This window comes from Odocoileus virginianus, chromosome 2, assembly GCF_023699985.2.
Source record: "Odocoileus virginianus isolate 20LAN1187 ecotype Illinois chromosome 2, Ovbor_1.2, whole genome shotgun sequence".
Classification (NCBI taxonomy): Eukaryota; Metazoa; Chordata; class Mammalia; order Artiodactyla; family Cervidae; genus Odocoileus; species Odocoileus virginianus.
In genome coordinates, this window is record NC_069675.1 from 70031360 (window position 1) to 70054412 (window position 23053).

At 35.8% G+C, this 23053-nt stretch overlaps 1 protein-coding gene across 2 annotated transcripts in view; it reads left to right on the plus strand.

The window, feature by feature from the left end:
• Positions 1 to 23053, plus strand: part of ASXL2 (ASXL transcriptional regulator 2) — a 124564-nt gene that overhangs the window by 71727 nt on the left and 29784 nt on the right. The window contains exons 3-5 of one of the 2 annotated variants that reach the window (XM_020913823.2): positions 10511 to 10619; positions 14246 to 14396; positions 21301 to 21416. In XM_020913823.2, the coding sequence (XP_020769482.1) occupies positions 10511 to 10619; positions 14246 to 14396; positions 21301 to 21416 (376 nt within the window). Of the gene's footprint in view, positions 1 to 10510; positions 10620 to 14245; positions 14397 to 17174; positions 17408 to 21300; positions 21417 to 23053 lie in introns of those variants that run through there. The other variant, XM_070450710.1, reaches the window with a different exon arrangement.

Genomic DNA, 23053 nt, shown 5'->3' on the forward strand with positions numbered 1-23053 from the left:
TGTAGGATTTTATTTGACCCAGCAGTTCCACTTCTCTGAATACACACAAAAGAATCAAAAGCAAGGACTTGAACAGATAGTTTTACACCAGTGTTTCTAGCAGTATATAATAGATAGGCAAAAGATGGAAACAACTCATGTTTATTGACAAATGGATAAATAAAATGTGGCATATACAGTCAATGGAATATTTTTCAGCCTTAAAAAGGAAGGAAATTCTAACATTCCACAGCATGAAATGAACTTCAGAGACATTATACTAAATGAAATAAACCAGACAGAAGAGGGAAAATACCATATAATTTCACTTACATGAGAGACCTAGAGTATAAGTTATGTAGAGACGGAAAGGATTAGTAGGAAGGTGGTTGCCAGGGGCTGGTGTAGCAGGAAAATAGGGAGTTGCTTAATGGCGCAAAGTTTTAGATTTGTAAGGTGAGAAGGGTTCTGGAGCCTGGTGTTGTAAAAATGTGAATGAGCTTAAGTGGAAGTGAACTGTACACTTAGAAATGGTTGAGATGGAAAAAAAAATGGTTGAGATGGTAAATTTTGTTATCTATGGAACTGCAGAAGTGTTAGTCACTCAGTTGTGTCCGACTCTTGGAGATCCCAAGGACTATAACCTGCGAGGCTCTTCTGTCCATGGTGATTCTCCAGACAAGAATAATGGATTGGATTGCCATTCCCTTCTCCAGGGGATCTCCCCAACCCAGGGATTGAACCCAGATGTCCCGAATAGCAGGCAAATTCTTTACGATCTGGGTCATATTTTACCATAATAAAGTTGTATGATTTTGTTGTAATTTGAGTAGGATACATTTTTATATAATATGGGAGAAACAGCCACTGTAGGAAATAAGACAAATGCCTGAGGTAAGAGGGGATGAGCAGAGGTTACCTCTTTAAACGTTTGTAGATGGTAATTTTTCCCTGTCAAATTTAAAATACAGGCAGTGATAGAAGGTTGTAGAAAAATGTGAGTGAATTTTTAAAAATTTCTGCCTAAAGTGTGATGATACAGAATCCGTATAACAAGTGATAAGAGTGCCAGAAGGGCCTTCAGAATTAGGAGAGTTACAGACAAGGTTAAAGAAGCTAAAGATTTTTACTGAGAGTTGATGGGCTTTGTATATATATGAATACTTTTGCAGACTTCACTTACAGTTTTATTTGTATCTTCAAGCTCCAGAAAGAAACTAAAAATGAAAGAAAACAATAGTGAAAATGTCCAGACTTTCAGTGGAGAAATTTGGCATGATTAGTTATGGGAAAAATTATCAGTTAATTTTTAGAAGAGATCTTTAGTAAATTCTAAACCTAAGTTTCTGATTTTGTTCCCTTCCTGAGTTGATAGCAAAATTGCAATTGTGGCTAAATTTTTTACATGACTGCACATGTGAAATGTGTACCAACTTGCCTCATCTCTCTGGTGGGAGGGAAATGTTAATTAATCATAAATTAAATGATAACTGTAGTGTTTTTTGTGTATGAGTGCACACTGGGAAATAAGGAGATCATACCATTTGGCTTCACTCAGTCCCAGTTCATTTATTTTTACATTAAAATGCAAGAATGTGTACTTACAAAACTTCCACTTTATTTTTTATATCACCAGCTCTTACTGCTGTGCAGTTACATGGTAACTATTTGATAGATGTTCAGTGAATGAGAAACTAAGTTTCTTTTCCAACTCATCTTTTTCTAAAAAACTTTATTGAGGTATAGCATGCATGCCATAAATTTCACCCATTTTGACTCTATAGTTCAGTGATTTTTAATAAATTTACTGAGTTGTGCAACTATTCCTGTAGTCCCCAGTAAGATTTTTCATACTTGTATACAGTTAGTACCAGTTCCCACTGCCATCCTCTAATTTTCTTTCTGTCTCTGTTGGTTAGCCATTTCTGGACATTTCATATAAATAGAATCATATACTTTATGGTCTTTTGCAGTTAATCCATATTGTAGCATGTGGATTAACTTCAAAAGACCATAAATTATATGATGAGATGGTTAGATGGCATCACTGATGCAATGGACATGAACTTGGGCAACCTTTGAGAGATGAGGGACAGGGAAGCCTGGCATGCTGCAGTCCTTGGGGTTGCTAAGAGTCGGACATGACTTGGTGACTGAACAACAACCATCACCATATTGTAGCATTTATCAGCACTTTATACTTTTTCATTGGTGCATATTGTTCTTATAGATTTCTTATATATGATTTTTTAGCTTTTTATTTGAATTTCAGACTTAAGTTGCAAAAACAGTAAAGTTAAAAAAGCAGTACATAAAAATTTTTGTTACTTTACCTAGGTTGCCCAAATGTAAGCATTTTATATACTTTATCTGTTTGGTTGATGTTTCTAAAATGTGTAAGAGTAAATTGTAGACATGCTGTCCCGTTCACATTTAAACACTTCAAGAGTGTACTTTCTAAAGGCAATATATTCTTATGTAACCACAGTGTAATTGTCAGAATCAAGATATTAATATAATACTACTTTCTAAGCAACAGACTTTATTTAAATTTGACAATTCTTCTGCTGATGTCTCAATCCATGATCACACATTGCATTTCCTTTTAGTTTTTATGTATCTTTATAGTTTCCTTTAATATAACAACATTCTTTTAGTCTTTGTCTTCCGTGACCTTTACATTTTTTAGAGAGTTCAGATCAGCTGTTTTGTAGACTGTCCTTCAATTTAGGTATGTTTGATGTTTACTCATGATTAGATTCAGGTTGTACATTTTCGACAAGAATGTCAGAGAACTATATGTCATTTTCACTACATCATATCCAAAAGTATGTGATTTCAGGTTATCCCATTATTAGGATATTGGATTGATTACTCCATTCCCTCAGTTTATGTGATGTCTGCTGTGGTTTTTTACTAAAAAGGTGTAATTTTTTCCCCTTTGTAATTAGTATCTTTTGTGTAGAGGGAGATACTTTGAGACCCTGTGAATACCTTGCTTCTCATTATGTTTTTGCCCACTAGTTTTAGCATCTCATTGTTATTTATGTATTGCTGCTTAACCCTGTTATCATAGACTTAAGAGCTTAAAGCACCACACATTTATTATCTCAGTTTGTATGTGTCAGCAGTCTGGGCATGGCTTCACTGGGTTCTCTGCAAGACTGTAGCCCAAGTGTTGACCAGAGCTTGGTTCTTATTTGAGAATAAGAGAAGGATTGAAGGAACCACTTCTCTCCTTGGAGAAGAAACCACTTCTAAACTGTGTGGTTGCTAGCAGGATTCAGGTCCTTGAGATTTATCAAAATGAAGTGCCTCAGTTTCCAGCTGGCTGTTGGCTAAAGGCTGCCCTGAGTTCTTTGCCATCTGGGCCCTCCCAACCTAATATGCTTCCTCAAAACCAGCAAGGGAGAATCACCTTGCAAGAATACTGCAATCTTTCGTGATGTAGTTACTGTTCGCCCCCTCTGCTGTATTCTGTTGGTTAGAAGCAAGTCACAGGTCCTACATCATGGGGAGGAAATTACACAGGAGGTGAGTAGGAAGTGGTGATAATTAGGGGTCCTTTAAGAGTATATCCACCAAAACGTCCACTGATAATACTTGTCTGCAGAGTGGTGGCCACATACGGTGATTTTCTGATTCTGTCATTTCTTTGTTAGTTAGAATTATATGGCAATGAATTCTCCCCCATTTATTGATTTGTTCTTTTATTTATATTAGTATAAACTCATTGGAGCTTCCCAGGTGGTGCTAGTGGTAAAGAACCCGCCTGCCAGTGCAGGAGGCATAGGAGATGTAGGTTCTATCCTGGGTCAGGAAGATTCCGTGGAGAAGGAAATGGCAACCCACCCCAGTATTCTTGCCTGGAGAATCCCATGGACAGAGGAACCTGATGGGCTGTAGTCCATAGGGTTGCAAAGAGTTGGACATGACTGAAGTGACTTAGCACTTATGAGTTCATGCATGAACTCATAGATTCTTTGTTTATCCTGTGAGTTATTATTTTCTACTGTATTCATTTATTTTGTTGCTTGAGTAGAAGGTAGCAGTTTAATCTCTACACAAACAGGTAAGAGAAGTCTTTCGCATGGGTGCCTAAACAGGTTTGTGATATAATGAGTCATTTATCAAAATAGACATTTGAAAATTGAAAATATATTTTGATATAGCAAACTTTTCAAGTTGTTATCAAAATGTCGTGATTGCTTTTATATTGATATTATTCAAGGGAATAGCTAATTTTCTCTCTAAATATCACTATCCTATAATTGAAATAATTAAGTGTCTTGGTGCTAATGAACTATAAACACACTCATTCTAAAACCACTGGATCCTCCCATCCAGCTTCTTCACCTTGGGCTTGTCTCTTGATCTTTAAATGCTGTGTGTAGGCATCCCCACTCTTTGCATTTGTGAGCATCAATGACTGCCTCTTTGAGTGTCTCTCTTCTGGTACTTGGTGAGCAAATACCTTGCTAGTCAATGTGTCTTTTCTCTTTGGATGTCTTTCCCTTCAATCTGTGTATAGTCTCTGTGCCCCTTTACCTGCTCTTCTCGTTTTTGTTTTAACTAACATGCTCTTAACAAAGGAAGTGATTTTGAAAAAGAGCCTTATTCTCTTTCATAAATTTCATTGTTTTAAAATTTATTCATATCTTTTTTTTATTCACATCTTTTAGAGTATTTACTTAAAATTTTTGTAAAAATGGTTCCTAATAGCCAAAACCAGGTCAGTCAGTAATGAAAAAATAAACACTGGAAAAATACCCTGAAATTCAGTAGCCAGGAATTACCACTGTGTTACATTTAATTGATGAAACTAAGATAATTGCTGTACTAATTTTTTCCCTGAAGATTAGTAATCTACTTCATTTAGGGTATTAATTCCTAAATGATCTATGAAGTTGAGGAAAAAGAAAATAGAAAAATTCTGAACGTGCATTATCATTTTTTAAATAAAAGCTAAAAAAAATTGAAAGTATTTGCATTTCTCTTTTATCACCATAATTGCAACTTTTCCCCCTCTAAATGTTTCTCCACTCATGAGTTTTATTTCTTTATTGGCTAGATTTAAGTTAATGGATGATGTTTTCCCTGAGTTCTCATGGACTTAATATTTTTCTGTTACTTCTTTGAGTGATATCTTAGCTAGATACATATATATTTTTTTACTGTCTGGCATTGAGTATTGGTGAGAAAACAGATGTTCCCTCCATTATATTGGGCTTATCAGTCAGTTTTTGCTACATAACTGTCTTGGTTTCAGTGGTTTATAACAACAGATAGTTCCTTTTCTTCTTCATGTCTTTAGAGGAGCTGAAGATTAGTTATTGCCTAGGCTTGGCTCTCTGCTGTGGGTTCCAAAATCAGTGGTCTGCTCTCATGGCAATCAGGAGGAAGTCAAACTGTGCAAGCAGCTGCTAGCCTCTGGTTCTGTCATTTCTGTTACCATTTTATTGATCAAGTCTTATGGCCAAGCCCAAGACGGGCAAGGGAATAAATACATTTTATTTACTGTAAGGTGGCCTGATAGAGGCAGTGAATGATTACCTAAAAACAGTAATGTACTCTGCCATTTTTGCTTTTCATGCCTTGATCTCAACATGAAGTTCAAGATTTAGAAAAAAATTAAGATAAATGTTTTGGAGTATCTTGGGTCAGTTAGGCTGTGCATGTTGAGTAACATGTTGCCTCTCCTTCCATCATTCAGTACACACTGTTGATTCATACACATAGTATTCTCTCATTGGTAGGAGAGAGTTGTCACCTTTGAATATTATTCTATATTTTTCTTCTGTATCCTTTTTATATCTCTGTCATTATGAATGCTTTTGATCTAGATGCTTTGTCAGTTAAGATATTTTCATATGTAAATAACAGGAAATGCAATGTAAACTGGCTTAAACATTAAAGGAAATTAGTCATGTGATAAAAGTGAAAATACCTGGCAAAACTTGATCCAGGTGCTCTGGCAGTTTGATCAGAATCTTGGCTCTGCTTCCTTCATTTTTGTTCCATTTTCACCAGGTTCATCCATCATAGTTGCAGATGGAGCCTGTATGCTTTGGGGTTTAACTGTAGAAGAAAAGAGAATCTGCTTCCCAGAGCTTCAGTGAAATCACATGCTATTGAATCTGGCTGGCCCACAGTAGAGTCACATGTTAAGTTAAAGCTTTTTCATGACAATATGTGTAGTTATAAATGAAATTTATTTAGGAGAAGTATTGATTGTATACAACATTGAGATGGCTTCCATAAACAAGGTACTTAAGGCTGATATCTGAAGAGTGAATTAATTGGAGTTTCTAAGAGAAAAAGTGAGGGTTATTATTGCAAGCAGGAGCATTAACTAGTATAAAGGCCAAGAAGTCAGAAGAATTCTAAGTTACAAAATGAAAAGAAAACTAGAGTAGGCCAGAGCAGAGAGTGTGTCACGGGGGTCAGATCATTTTGATAATTCTGGGCTTTATTCTAAGCACATTGTGATATTGTGGATGAATTTTCAGCTGGGCAGAGATGGCACAATCATACATATTTTTAAAAGGTCACTGGCTTCAGAGTGGAGAGTTGATGAAGGTGAGTGAAGTTATTGTCACTTGAGGTAGGTAGGGAACACTGGAATATCATGACACTAGGGTGGGAAACAAGTGAAGGTAAATACCAGTTACTCAGTCGCTTCTCTGTGACATACACATGCTATATGTAATTAAGATTCTGCACAGATTATGAAGTAGATAGTGTTTCTTCTATTTCACAGCTGAGCAGATTAAGGGTATTTACTGACTTGCCCATGATATACTCAGATCTGAACTCTAAGATTGGTCTAAATACATAAATCTGGCTCTTTAGGCCACACAGTGGTCTCTTTTCATGAGTTGCTATGTTTGTTTCCTCTGAGCAGTGTTAATTATAGGCCTCACGTCTTTCAGCCCTGCTGGCTACTGTTAACCCCCTTTACTGCAGAGAAAATCAAATAAGGTTGTTGGCAGTATGACTGAAGTTGCTTCTGTTCTTGGGCCTTGTGTATGAAGCATCTTAGTACATTCCCTTCATGAAGTGTATCAGCATAAAATTGTAACACTGCACTTGTTCCTTTCCTTGAGGACTGCTCCCCAACCCCCCCAGCCACTACTCCAACTACAATCTCTTGAACATGGACCAAAAAAATTAGAAACTAAATTATCTCATGATAGTTATGTAATCTTTTGAGGTATTCTTGCTTCAGCTGCTTCAACCCCATATTATACTTACTTGACATCAGTATTGATTTTCTCTGTACCAGGGTTTTATCATTCATGCAGGGGCTGTCTGTTCCTTCAAGTTACTCAGCTATTTTTATTTTAATCATGTCATTCTGGAGTTACTTCCCTTGAAGATATATTCCTGCCATCATGGGCAGTGTAGCCTATTTTACTTCTCTGCCATTGCTTCATTATTCATAAAAATGAATTTTTCAGGGGTTCTCTGGTTTTTTATATTTTCCTGAAATCAGATCTAAATTTGTGTTTTAAACAGTGTAGTGTTCTGTATATCTTGTGGGTTTTTTGAAACTTTCATATTTCCTTCAAAGGAAAATTATACCAGATTTGTGAGGAAAATATGATGGTGTCTGTATCTGTTACCACATCTTTTCACCAGATGTGCTTGCCATTTACTTTCATTTTATGGGTTTTACCGTAAGAGATTTTTTGTTTTGGTTTGGTTGGCTTTGGGTTTTTTGCTTGTTTTTTGGTGTTTTTTTTGTTTGTTTTGTTTTGGGTTCTGGGTACTAAGCTCTAGATGAGACTATGTGTTACTTTCTCTCAGACCTAAAGTACTTTGTACAGGCCTGCAATCTCCGTTCCATAATACCAAAATCCAAAATGCATGAAAGAGGTTTTTCAGTCTTTTGGTACCAAACTTCCTTTGTCGACAATTCTCTTAAACTGTTTTTCCTACTTAGTGTGAATATTCATGTATTTCACCGCATTTGGTTATAGAATTGCTGCCCACCCCGCCCCCCGCCCCCCCCCCCCCCCCAAATCTCTCTGGTGATGTTACATAGTATATGGCATACCATTTTGCCTTTCAAAAATCCAAACAGATTTTTATGTCTGAAACAATTGGCCTTAAGTGTTTGGGGTCAGGATTGTGGACTTGTGTCTGTATCCCTAGCACTGGTTGCAGTGTGCTGTGGCAGTTTGTTCCCTTGTCTAAGTATCCTGTTACACTTTGAACTAGAAAGGTTTCCTCTTTGGACCCACAGACCGTAGTTTATTGGATACTTAATAAACAGCACTAAACAGAGTGGGTACTTAATACTGAAATTGAATACCAAAAATTAGGGCAAACCTTTTACCAGATAGGTTATTGAGCTACAGATTATAGCATGTTTTCTTTTTACTTAGTTACATGTTCTTTTTAAGCAGTCTTTTTCCTCTTCTGCTTCTTTCTTCTTACTGAAATTTTGTCTTCACCACTTACAAAGCACTATGTGATCTTGAACCAGCTTACTTATTAACACCTCAGTATATTTGTTTGTTCATTTGTAAAAATGGTGTAATGATTTTGCTTACCTCAAAGGATTGTTGTGAGGGCTAACCAGAATGCTTCCTGGAATTTAGCACTCCTTTTGCTGTTAACATAGCTGTTATTGATTCATATCCTGTTGGTTACCTTACTAACATATGGTCAGCCATTCTTTTATTGACTTTGAAGTCATTTTCAGTGCTTTGACACTTTTTAGCAATGCTGAAGTTAATCCTTGCATGTATGTTTGTAAGTCTTTGTGGTCTTATTTTGGGGGGATTGATTGAAGTGGGATTGTTGAATTAGTAGCCCCCTAATAGTTTTAATTTTAGTGGATGCTTCCATGTTACTTTCCTAAGACAGAATTGAGGTGGGGAGTAGGAAGTGGCAGTTTTCAGTCCCACCAGCAGTCTTTAAGAGTGCTCTTTTACCGTAACCTTACCAGCAATGGGTTTATCAGTTCACTTTTTAAAATGTAATTATAAACTTATCGGAAATTATAAGAATAGTCCCATCTATACCTCTGCTTCCTCCAGTAGTAGCATCTTTATATAGCTGTCGTATGATATCAAAACCAGGAAACTGACACCAGTACAGTACTGCTAACAGAGACTTGAATATTTTGATTTCTCCAAGTCTGACCAGTGGGGTTTCAGTTTCATTTGTTTTGCTTTAACCACTGTTAAGTTTGGGCAGCTTTTCATGTATTCTGTTGGCTGTTTATACTGCATGTTCATATCCTTAATCCATTTTTTTCTAATTGGTTGTGTTTTCCTAAAAGAAGCTGTTTTAGGATTATTCATTTTTTTTGTCTGCCATTTGTTTTGCAGTTACTTATTCTAGCTTTGTATGTTTTGTGTTATTTTGTTGATGATATTTCTTTCCTGTACAGAAATGTTTATTTTTATTTAGTTACTAAGGTTTTCTTTTGTGGTGTTAGAGTTTTCTCTCTCATGTCAAAAGTTTGGTCTATCCTGTAGGATGCCACACATTTCCATTTAGAAAAATGAATTGATTGTGATTAGAAAGGAAAATGTTATATATAAATTTTCTACAGATAATTTATTATATAGCTAAAACTCCAGAAAATATGATAAATATATATTAGCTTCCCTGGTGGCTTGGTGGTAAAGAATCTGCCTGTAATGCAGGAGACCTGAGTTTGAGCCCTGGGTTGGGAAGATTCCCCTGGAGAAGGAAATGGCAACTCATTCCAGTATTCTTGTCTGGAAATTCTCATGAACAGAGGAGCCTGGCAGGCTGCAGTCCATGGGGTTGCAAAAGGTTTGACACAACTTAGTGAATAAACAACAACATATTAGAATTAGTAAACTTTTAATCAAGTTTCTACATAGAAGGTGAATATTCCAAAGCCTGTTTTATAAGTCTTTTTAAGTGATCTTATGATAGGTCTAAATATAAGAGACCATTATAATATAGATAAATATGGAATCATTATGTTATACACTTGACACTATAATGTTATATGTCAGTTATATCTTAGTTTAAAAAAGGCCATGGAAGTATGTTCTTTCCATAACTAAAATTCATTCTGGTGCAGCAGTATGGAAGGCGATTAATATTGTTTATTTCTCTTTGTGTTTTCTTTTTCCTCCCTGTTTTATTTATGAACAGTTAAGGCTTGTGCTAAATGAAATATATTAAAAAATTTTTTTTCAGCTTTATTGATGTGTTAACAAATAAAATTGTGAGTAAAGTAAAATCTTTACAGAATACTTCTGTGATCCTTCTGTGAGAGAAATTTTTCTTGACTTAAATGTTAGATGCTGAATTGAGATTAAGAAAATTATAAAATTATTTTTTCTTTTTGAATTTTACATCCATTTTCTCCATGGCCACCTCTCTAGATTTATAGACTTTTTATAGTTTATAAAGTGTGTTTTGTCAAATGAGTGTTGATCCATCATTAATTTTATCTTAATTCAGTGTTGCATAGACTACTGAGAGACTAGAAACTAATCATTGTGTTCTTTTTGTTTTGTTTTGTTTTGTTCGACAGTGGAACGTCCCCTCTTGCATGCCTGAATGCCATGCTGCACACAAACTCCCGAGGTGAAGAAGGCATCTTCTATAAGGTTCCAGGTAGAATGGGAGTATATACTTTGAAGGTAAATATTGTTGTTAGGGGGTTATTTTAAAAGTGAAAACAGGAAGTGACTACATATAAATAATACTTGAGTCATAGAGACAGAATTCTATTCTTGAAGAGCTTGCTTTCAAGAAGTAAAAATTTCAATCCCATGTCCAGTACTTTTTTCTTTAATCTGTGGCCATTTGTAGGTAAGATTGGAGAAGTAACTTCACTTTTCATTCTCTGCCACAATATTATTTTGAAAGGATGGATTGAAAATTACTTCCAGTGACTTTTTAAAGGGCCTCACATTATTTAAATAATAATGAGTGTTACCGTGGAGCATGTAGCTTTAATGCTTTATACTACTTTCTCATTTAATTCTCTGTTACAATTCAGAACTGTGGTTATTATTTCTTTATTATAATGGAGAAAGCCGAAGTTCAGAAGATTGGATTTTCTTGCCCAGTGTTGGCCAGATAGTATTAGAGCCAGAATATGAATTCAGATCTAACTGAATTTCCATTTTTTTTTAACCATAACAAGCTTGCTAATTTCTAATTCCTGCACTAAAAAGGGATCTTGACTTATCAGTGTCCTTACAGTTATAAACAGAAAAACCAACCCAAATGAACTTGAGGAAAACAGAGAATTTATTAGTTCACATAGCTCAAAGTTTTAGGGAAACTCAGCCTGAATTCAGGAGCTCAAATGATTGTCATCAGAAATGGGTCTCTCCACTTTCTTTTGGCCTCATTCCAAGGCAGGCCTTCTCCTCATCTACATGACTTCACTCCCAAGCCCCAGTCTGGACGCTGTAAGCCTGGGGAGAAGGAGTCTCACAAACTGAAGCAGGAGCCCTTTTGGTATTATTTTGGCTTACTTGGTATGGCTTGGTGTATGTGCCTGTACTTAAAGGATCACCTTTGCCAAATGTATTGAATCTTCTGATGGCCGCCCTTAGGTTCATGATCACCCTTGATATGAGGGTCTGGTTAAGCCCTCTCTAGCCAGATGGATTGAGGAGAGCGTTACTTCTCAAAGGAAATTCATCAGTAGTGACTTATGTCCACGTGTGTGCAGCTCTTCCCCTCTTACCTTTTTAGCTCCAGCTGTAGTCCTCCCTGTGCTCGGTGGTTGTGTGTAGCACGCTAACTTTTAAAAGATCTAACTCACCTTTAATACCTTCTTTTAAAACACCTTGTTCAACTTCTTGGGGTTACAGGGATCTAGCCTACATGGAGCTCTCTATATTTCTTTTAGGTTTTAGCTGTTGTAGACCTTCCATATTGCTAAAAACATTTATTAAATGACTACTGTGTACTGGACGCGTAGAGGCTATAAAGAAGGATAAATTAAGGTCCTGATCTCTTAAATCTCACATAGTTACTGAAATAATTAGTGACAGAATGTACTATGCTATAAAGTACTGTTATAGTGTAGAGAAATAAAGATTCATCTTGAATAAAGGAATTTAGAAGCTTTTGTTTTTATTTTTGCTATTTTAAAGTTGTAAAATATGAGTTGAACTTTGGTAGATAAGTAGTGGGAGGAAGGGCCTTCTAGGACAAGGGAATAGGTTAAGCAGAGGCACAGATAAAAGGATTCAGAATGGATTTGGGAGTAAATTGGAGTGGTTAGACAATAATCTATGTGTGGGCTAGTGTGGTAAGGAGTCGGAGTGAGGTAAATGTTGGGTGAAGAACACACTTTGGAAGCTTTTGAAAACCTGACTTGCAGTTGGAGAGAGGAAGGAGAGAGGGTAGGCATTTGTAGAGGAAGGAGAGAGGGTAGGCATGTGTTGAGGAAGTGGCAGAGGTTTTCAGGAGAATAGCATGATCAAATCCATGTTTAGAGGATAATTCAAGTAGGATACACTTAAAGAGTTAAACAGGAAAACTTGTCAAAAAGATGATTATGATTGTTTAGAAGAGATAATTGAGTTGAACTGTGAGAATGATTGGGGCTTCCCTGGTGGCTCAGAGGCAAAGAATCTGCCTGCAGTGTGGAAGACTGGGGTTTGATCCCTGGGTCAGAAAGATTCCCTGGAGAAGGGAATGGCTACCCACTCTAGTATTCTTGCCTAGAGAATTCCATGGACAGAGAAGCCTGGCAGGTTATAGTCCATGGGGTCGCAAAGAGTCAGACACGACTGAGCGACTAACACTTTTCATGAGAGTGCTAAAAGAGATGGAGGCAAGGAACATTAGAGAAATAAAATGTGAACTATTGGGAGTAAAAGAAGGGATACAGTGATTCTAAGATGTTGGGTGTGAGGTGATCCTGGAGCGATCACAAGTTTAAGAAGATAGTTATATTTGTACTAAGGTATTTGTAGAACTTATGGATCAAGAGGTCTCTTTGGCAACTAATCTGTAAAAGTTTCCTGCATTTTGAAAGAAAGACTAGAAAAACAAGAGACATGTATTTTAAGAAAGTGTACAACATGTGAAATGGCGCTGGAGGAAAAACAGCTCCTTAGCAGGTCAGAGGTTGCTGTCTTCTTTTTACTTTGTTGACCACACCCTGCGGCATGTGGGATCTTAGTTCCCCCATCAGTAGTTGAACCTGTGCCCCCTCCAGTGCAAGCTCAGAGTCTTAACCACTGAACCGAAAGGGAAGCCCCCAGAGCTTACTGCCTTGACTATAATGTTGTGAGTGGCAGTTGAGGTAGGATGGTCATTTGTCAAAATTATTTTTGATTTGATAATAAAAATAAATTATGTGGGAGACAGAAAATATATTGAGAGGAAAAAAGAATCATTCATAGTTTTATAACTTAGAAATAACATTCACTAATGTATTTATATTTTATATACTATATAAATACATAGTAGCCAGCTAATATTTACTGAACCTTATCATATGCTAGGCACTGTACTAAGCATTTTACATTTATTAACTCATTTAATTTCAGAATGATCTTTTAAGGTAGGTACTATTACCCATCTTACAGGGAGGCTGAGGCATAAGCGTTTAAGACTTTGCCCAAGGCTGCCTCATTAGGAGAAGATAAGGCCAGAATTCAAACCCTAGATTCTTAATTTTACAGCTTCCCTATTATATCTATCATCATAGTGTGGCTGACACAGGAATCGTTTCTGATTAGCATTCTCAGTATGCAGTGCAGAAACCAAAGATTCATATGATTTTTTTTTTTAATGATTCCTTTAATGATTCTTGCTACTTACTAGCAATTTTTGGAACCAGATAGGTTCAAATAATGTATCATCTCTTGCTGTCCAGACTCGTAACTGAATTTATAATACATAATGGCACTTATATACACACAAATATATATACATTATATGGATGGATGGGTATGCTTATATTTTAAAAAATTGTTATTGTATACATTTTATAGATTTCATTTCATCATTTACCTGGAGTTATATATAACAAGTTTTTGTCTAAGCCTCTTTGTTGTATGTGCATAAGATTTTCATGTATAATTTTTACCTTTGAGTATAGAAGGAAACAGTACCTAATTTGACACAAAGAAGAGAGGTGACAGGAATCAGAAATTCCTGGTTCTGCTACTGAATCTTACAATCCTAAAAAATAATCAGCACAATTGCAAATCACAGTAATGCATATCAGAAATTTAATTCCTGTTTGCTGAAATGGTAATGATTAATCCTAATTGGATGCCTACATTTTCAGAAAGATGTGCCGGATGGGGTGAAAGAGCTTTCAGAAGGTTCAGAAGAAAGCAGTGATGGTCAGTCAGATTCCCAGAGTTCTGAAAACAGCAGCAGCAGCAGTGATGGTGGCAGCAACAAGGAGGGAAAAAAGAGCAGGTGGAAAAGGAAAGGTAAATCCACCTGACCCCTCAATAAAAGACTGAATGCTGTAGGATAAATGCCCTTGTTAATAGTTTTTCTTTTTCCAGACCCCAGGTTGGTTATTCTCTTTCCCTTACTAGTTAGATCAGTACTGTCCCATGGAATTTCCTGCCGTGATGGAAGTGTTCTGCAGCTATGTTGTGCAACTCAACAAAGTAGTCACTAGCACCATGTGTGTTTTGAGCACTTGAAATATAGCTAGTGTGACAGAGGAACTGAATTTTTCACTTTATGTTAACCTGAATTTAAATAGCCACATGTGGCTAGTGGCCATCACATTGGACAACATGGCTCTAGGTTTTTACCTGGGTTTATTTTCAGCTCTTGGCTACCTATAACCCTTCTTAGGATGGTATTATGTTATTTACCTCTTAATACTCTCTTTGAAAATTTGAGGGCTTAATTGGTTTAACAGCTCACTCCTTACTAGGAAAAGAATGCTTTTCGTTTCTACTAGCAAAGACTAAATTTAGTCTGCTAGTCTTTGCCCTCATCTCCTGCTTGGTTTCTGCTTTATAGTTTACCCCAAACCGTGTTTTTAGAGAATAACATCTTTGTTGCTACAGCTTCCCTGGGATGAATTTTCCACTTCGAGATACATTTTATTACCTAGTCTTGATAATTATCTGTAGCTTCTTTTTCAAGAGTCTTTTTGAAGAGGGAAAATCATTTTTACCCCAGTATTGGTAAATTGAGCCATATATGGCAGGACAGATTTTAAGCCAGCTCATGCTGGTTACTTTATAAGGACTGATGCCAGAGCAAAATAGACATCCAAGAATTTCCCTAGCTTGGATATCCTCTTAGGTTTGAGTTATAGGTGAGTTGTCTTTGGATCTAGAATTTAGAGTTACACTTATTAGAGTAATTGACTCAGTTTTAAGTGCAGCAGAGCTATTGATTTTTGAACTGCATCAGAAAAGTCATCAGGTTTATTACCATTTCTGTGTTAATGTATGGACTACTTTTGGAGAAAATTTAGATAACTGGTTGTGTTATCTAAGTTCTCTCATAACAGCTGCTACACATGTTATTTGGACAAATTTTGAAACCAGGGGATCTTAGCTTTAAGATCACAACCGCTTAGAGAACAGCCCAGACCCTAAGTGTTATGAACAAATGGAATAAAGGCAAGACAAGATTGGGACCTGTGACCAACATTCCTTTTTTTCTTTTTAAAAAATTTCTTTATTTACTTGGCTGCGTACAGTCTCAGTTGTGGCACACGGGATCTCTGCTGTGGTGTGTGCACTCTCCAGTTGGGGATCGTGGGTTCCAGAGTGCACTGGCTTAGTTCCCTGATCAGGCACTGAACCCACACCCCCTGCATTGCAAGGCAGATTCTCAACCACTGGACCACCAGGGAAATCCTGAGTGTTCTTGATATGTATTTTTTAAAAGTAATCCCAGTCAGTAGTGAAGAGAGGTGTGTCCAGGGTCTTACGTTTCTTAGATTATACTAAAGGACCACCCCATCCCCTTTTTTTTTCTGTTCTTTTTTTGGAAGATGGAGCCAAAAGTACTTAGGCCTTTTTGTCTCCTCTGCTTCCCCCCAGTTTACATTTTTCTTTTTAAGTTTGGGAATTTGTTGATCTAGGATTAGAAACCAAACCAGGTCATCAAGCAAGAGAAACAGATTCATAATTTCTGGATGTGGCTGGAAACAGGGAAATCAGCATTAAAGGTGGTCAGTAAACTGGGAACAAAGTCACGGTTGTGTAGGTCTTTGCTTTTTGGTAGCTCCTAGGCTGCAGTAGCTGTTTCAGGTAGTGATTGTTATATGTTTGTGAAAGGCTATCTGTGAGGTAAATGTGATTACAGGAGGATTTAAGAAATAACAGTTGAACCCCATTCTCAGTAGCTTCAGTTCGGTCGCTCAGTCATGTCCCAACTCTTTGCGACCCCATGGTCTGCAGCACTCCAGGCTTCCCTGTCCATCACCAACTCCTGGAGTTTGCTCAGACTCATGTCCATCGAATCAGTGATGCCATCCAACCATCTCATCCTCTTTGGTCCCCTTCTCCTCCTCTCAGTAGCTTAATAGGTAGATTAAAATATTACAACTTTGCCCCATACTTGGCATAATAATAGAAGATATTAACATCAAGGTTATAGCAAATTCAAAATTGTAGTCAACATAAATTATTTTCAAACTGCCTCTGATGCATTCTTCTCGAAATTGTCACAGTATTAACTACTTAGCCTGTTTCTGTTGAGATCTTAAGATCTTTTCTGATTGTAGCCTGTTAAACTGAGACTAGGATGAACTTCATGTGGTATTTGGAAGGTGGAGATGAGAGGTGTATGTGATGTCATATGGAATTCACATTGACTCTGGCAGCTCTGATAGTCTTAAGAAATGGATGAATGCTAAGCTAGCAATAATAAAGAATGATTTAGTCTCTCATAGGATGTACTTCTCTCATTCTTGGGTCATGCATATGGCATAGGCATAGAAATGTATTTTTAGTTTTCTATTGTATACATATGAGTGTTTTTGTAGTCCAGTGCAAAGTACAGTGGAAAACTTGTAGTTAGCAGTGATAGTAGTAGTGTGCTGCAGAACAATTCTAAGTCAGTTGCAGTTATTAATAAAGGTAAAACAAATGTGTGTCTATTCCGTTTTCTTATTCTAAAGCTTTTACTCTCAATCTGACATCACTTTATTTCAAATGCATTGTAAGACAGGAAGAACACTGAGATAGTATCGAAACCCACTTCCTTTTATGTACAAAAATAAAGAGCTCTTGACAGCAAAACTGATACTTCTAGTTGGAAATCGATAGAGACTCTCTTGAAATAGGTATACTTTTCAGCCAGATAGGAACAGAGAGTAGAACCTTGAAATTCAGTTAAATGTTAAAACTAGTTTATTGATTTCTGTGTAAGGTGGAAGAACTTAGAAGTTTGTAGTTTTGGTTTCTAATTTCCAGACAGGAAACAATGTTCAGAGAAGAGCTTTATGGAATTCCAAGTCAAGGTAAGATGGAATAACACCAGAAAAATGATTAAAATCAACATTTTCTGTTGCTTTTTTGGTAGGATTGTATCTACGTGAAGTCTGCCTTTTCCCTAAAATACAATATTGCGGCATGAAATAGCTACATATATTATTGTTTTTATCTTCTGGTAAAATTATTTATTATTATTATTGTCTTTATATATTTTTAATAATAAAATTATTTTTATTATTTGTGAAAATTAAAACTCTCCCTTAAGAGAAGTATTGCTCTTTTTGATCATGAAAACGATTTGGGGAACTTTAATTGTTATCAGTCTTTCAACGATTAATCCTTTAACTGTATAAAGCTCAGTTTCAATTTTGATATTACTGCTCCATTATTTCTGATAGTGTCTTTAATACTTCAGAGGGTCTCACTGAATATCTTCAGGAGAAAAAATACTAAGAAATTATTTACTAATTCTTTTTAATTCAAATGCATCTAATATGAATAGTCCATTACCCTTTGGACCTTGTTCCATATGATAATCATTTGTTGAAATGGAAAATTCCCAATGCTGTATTGAAAAGTGGTACCTTCTGAGCTTATACCCAGTGTATGGTACAGATGTATCCACCAAGCTGAAACTACTTCAGTAAACTATATAAGTAAAACTGGCTTTAATGAGCCTCAAGTTGTAAATCACTTTGGAAAGCTGGCTTCTCAGTATATTATAGTTGAACGTGCATTAGAATCACCTGGAGAGCCCATTAAGACACAGATTCCTGGGCCCTACCTTCACAGTTTCTGGCTCAGTAGAGTTGGGTTGGGATCCAGTAATTTGCATTTTTTAGATAGTGATGGTATCATTCTTGGTACAGTACCTTAGAAACCAGTGTTTAAGACAGTTTAGTAATAAGAGCAAAAGACTATAAATTACTAAACTACTCATCAGTCCAGTTGAAGAAATTATGATACATCTGCACAGTGGAATTTTATGTAGCTATTAAAAGGAAGATCATCCTTCAGTCTCTGCCTCTGTCTTCACATGGACTTCTCTGTGTCTGTCTTGTGTTTAAGGTAACTCATCATTTGATTTTAAGACCCACTGGGATCATCCAAGATGATTTCCTTGTCTCAAAATCAATTATATCTGCCAAGTCTCCTTTTCCAAATAATATAACATTTCTGGGAGTTAGAACATGGACATGACTTTTGGTGGCCACTACTTAACCCACTACAAGTACTCACTCTTCTGAAACTATGCAAACTTCAAATGTTGGTTGTGCTCCTTACTACCTGAGTCCTTTTGCAGGCTAATTAAATTTCTAGATAAGGAAATTTTAGATAATACCATCACAATATGCAGATGTTTACTTAATATTTATATATAAATACACATCCTTGAAATTTTTTCATATTTTTATTTGCATAAAAAATGTCAACAAGGATACAAATCCAACTATATTATTTTGTTATCTCAGAGGGTAGAATTGGAGGAGATTGGGTGGGAGTAGAAAGAGAAGTTGTACCTACCTTATTGTTCAAGTCGCTAAGTCGTGTCCAACTCTTTGCAGCCCTGTGAACTGCAGCACGCCAGACTTCACTGTCTCCCAGAGTTTGCTCAGATTCATGTCCATTGAGTTGGTGATGCCATCCAACCATCTCATCCTCTTCTCTTGCCCTCAGTGTTTCCCAGCATTACGATCTTTTCCAATGAGTCGGTTCTTTGCATTAGAGGATGATTATAAGAGTTCAATGAAATTCTGTTCAAATGAACCGGGCACAGCATTAGGCACATGATGTTTAATTTTTGGTTACTCTAAAAAAGTTAATGTGTCTTAGAGACAGTGTAGGCACTAGAAGGATTAATAGAGATGAGTTTATAAACATGTGTTTAAATCATGTTTGCTTTTTGTAGTTCTGAACCTTTAATATTTAAAAGTTTCATTAAAGTTGTGAGACCAATATTTGGCATTAAGTCAACTGGGAGATTTTCCTCATTGGAAGGTCATGGAATTTTCTTCATTTATTTTAGTTGGCTTCAAGATACGTTTATGGATTCATTTGCTAAAAAGGGGTTTTGCCTTAAAGGGAAACATTCCAAAGTTTTGCCCTGGTAATCACAGATAGCTTTATTGTCTGTTTTTTAGGCCACAGAATTCTTGCAGTCCTTAATGGGGTCATTTTGGTTGGTTTGTTTTCTGTTTATTTTTAGATATTGGGGCAGTTGAGGACATGTATATTCTCAGATTTCTGCAAACCATTAAAAAGAAAGTAAATATAGTTAAATATTAATAGTTTTTAGCTTTATTTTCATAATGTCCATTAAAAACATTGGTCAAATCAAGAAGACAGACAATAGCAAGTGTTGACAAGAGTGTGGAAAAATTGGAACACTCATACATTTCCGATGGAATTGTAAAAATAGTGCAGCCGTTTTAGAAGTCAGTTTAGGACTTCCTTAAAAAGTTTAAACAGAGAGTTACTGAAAAACCCAGCAATTTCACTTTTAGATATGAACCAGGAGAGTTGAAAGCATATGTCCAACACAAAATTCTAATGAGTGTTCATAATGGCCAAAAAGTGAAAATGGCCCAAATGTCTTATCAGCTCATGAATAACAAAATGTGGCATATGCATACAGTAGAATGGATAAAGTATTGATACATGCTGAAACACAGATGAACCTTTAAAACACTCATTTTTGTTTAAAAAAAAAAAAAAAGCCCACTACTAAAGAGGGAAGTGAGTTAGGGGGAAAGAAGAGTGACAGCTAACCAGTACAGAATTTTTTAATGGGTGATGAAAATTGATTCTGATGATGGTTGCACAACTTTGCAAATATTTTAAAAGCCATTACATTTTACACTTCAGGTGAATTTTATGGTATAGGAATTGTATCTCATTGAAACCGTTGTTTTAAAAAATTGGTCAGCATCTGAGTGCACTAAGAATTTAGTTTTTTTTTGTTGCTTAAACATCTCAAGAATTATCCAACTCCATTTTTTGTTTTATATGTTACAATTAATGTGGTTTTGTTTGTTTGTTTTTTTAAACACCACACTTTCTTTCCCATATATAACCCCTCAGTAAGGGCTGGGATACAAAGCTGAAGTCAAGTATGATGAGTCTTCTTAATATTGTCTACTGTTGTCGTCATTTTTGTTTTTGAGTCTGAGTCAGTGATTTCTTTATTATCTTGTATCATAAATTATACACTGTCAAACTTTAGAGATTGTGTTTATTATAAATATAGACCCTTGCTAGGGGAAACCCCTCACGCAATACTGAGGTTTGGCTAAGTCTGATAAAATAGCTAGTGTGATTAGAGAGTGGTTCCATCCTATGTATACCTACACTGACTCCATCAGAAGTTCTAAAGCACCCTTGCACATGGGTAGACCTAAAACTATTGATGTCAGAGTTGAAGGAATATGAGAATTAGAGAACGGTAGTGTTTGAGGTGGAATGACCTTATTGCCTTCATTTTAAAGATAGGGGAAACTGGAACCCATTCTATCAATCCAGTGCTCTTCCACAATATCATGTTGTTACTAGATTTACCTTAAGGACATACATACTGTCCAGCAGGTTCTAGAATCTTTTCTAAACTTTACCTTAGTTGATGACTTACGGTTTATATTCTGCTTACTGCTTCTTCAATAATTCTATTGAAAAAATTAAAGAATAAGAAGTGATGAATACTAACATTCATCCCTTCCCCATCCTATCATCCTTTACTAGAGCTTTCTGAGGAAATAAACTTGAAAAGGGAGGCTGTTTGCAGTAGAACTCCAAAAAGAAGATCCTTCCCAAAAGTGTTTGGTCACAGTTCTTAATACAGGTAGCACTGTGTGATTGGGAAAGAAATGATGCTTGATATCACCTCTGATAACAAAACTTGGAATTGTCATTTTTCTCCTCCTAGTATCATCTAGGCTGTCACAGCCATCTTCTCCTCATTCGGGCTGCCCATCTCCTACCATTCCGGCAGGTAAAGTCATTTCTTCATCACAGAAGCACAGCAAGAAGGCACTAAAGCAGGTAACCGTGCTGTTCTGTTTACAGACGTGTCCTCGCGTGCATTAAAAAGGCGTGCTGCTGGCAGTCAGTGACATTAAGTCCTTTTAAGGAAAAATTTTGTACAGTTTCCCAATTTGTTGTTAATAATTTATGCACCTCTGTGTTATAGCTTTGTCATAGATACTCTTTTTAATCACATTTTAAAAGTTCCTCATTAGTTTCCAATTTGCTATGAGGGGTGCGTGTGTTACAAGTAGGTACTCTGTGTGTGTGTGTGTGTGTGTGTGTGTGTGTGTGTGTGTGTGTAGTGTGTGTGTGTTGCAAGTAGGTATTGAATTTTTTCAGATTGATTTTTTTTCAGCATTTATTAAGATGATCAGGTAACTTTTTAAGTCAGCCAGTATGCAGAATTCCAGGGCTAAATTTTCTAATGTTAATCTATAGTTAACTCTCTGGAATAAACCCTGTTATGTTTGCTACATCATTTTTAATATATTAGTGGAGTTTTCTCTTTTATGAGTTTAGCTTAGATTTTGTTATATTCTTGTACCATCCTTGTACAATTTTGGAATCAGGATTGTTCTTAGCATCTATTAAGTTCTGTAGCTCTCTATATTTTTCTAGATGGTGAAAGTCTTGCAGATCTTACCTTTTACTGCTAGGGCGTTTGAATTTCATCTAGTACTACTCTTGATCTGATTCTTTTAGCCAATTTTGGAAGTTTATTTTTCTTAGAAAATGGTCTAGTTCACTTGATTTTTTTGGTCAAATATTGGTATAAAGTTGAACATAGTATTTTTGCGTGTTTTTCTTTTGTTCCTCAGTGTTCTTTGTTTATAATGTATCTTTTCTCAGTGTTACTTGCTGACTATTTTACTGGGCTTTTCAAAGAACTAGCTTTTCATTTTTTTGAAATGCAAATTATCAATACATAAAAATTTGTCTAATAAGAACACAGACCACTTCTATCCTTAGATTGGTATATATATATAATAGAGCTTAATTATAACATAAAGCACTGTCAAGTATGTGGGAAAATGACTACTTGTAGTTTGCTGATGGGATATAAATTATAGCTATTTTGGAGAAAAATTTTATAATATTTATTAAAATTTTAAGTGCACATACCCTATGACTAAGCACTTAAATATTTGGAAACTTATCTTAGAAAAATGCATGTATTCATACACAGAAAAATGTTTGCATTAAAGTTTGTAATAGGAAAAATTTACAAGTAGAGATACATACATGAATTACTTCATTAACAGTGGCATATCCATATGCTAGACAATTATACAGGATTAAAAGTTTACTTTGTAATGAAATTATTCTGCATAGACATATAAACATCACCACACTATAATGTTTAATCGTTAAAATTAAGATGTGTTACAGCACTTATTAAAAACATACATATATATCTGACATACATACCCAGAACAATAATATATTTTAATAGAAATATGAGTATGTATAAATGCACCAACACACACATATAAGGTAAGTGTAGAAGAAGCTCAATAAGGAGATATAAGTTGATGGCTATAACTTGTTACCTTAATCATGACATAAAAACTACTCTGTATTATTTTCTTTTGATCTCAGGAGTCAGATACTGTATTTTCTTCAAAGAATATCAATATGGGAAATTATGTAAA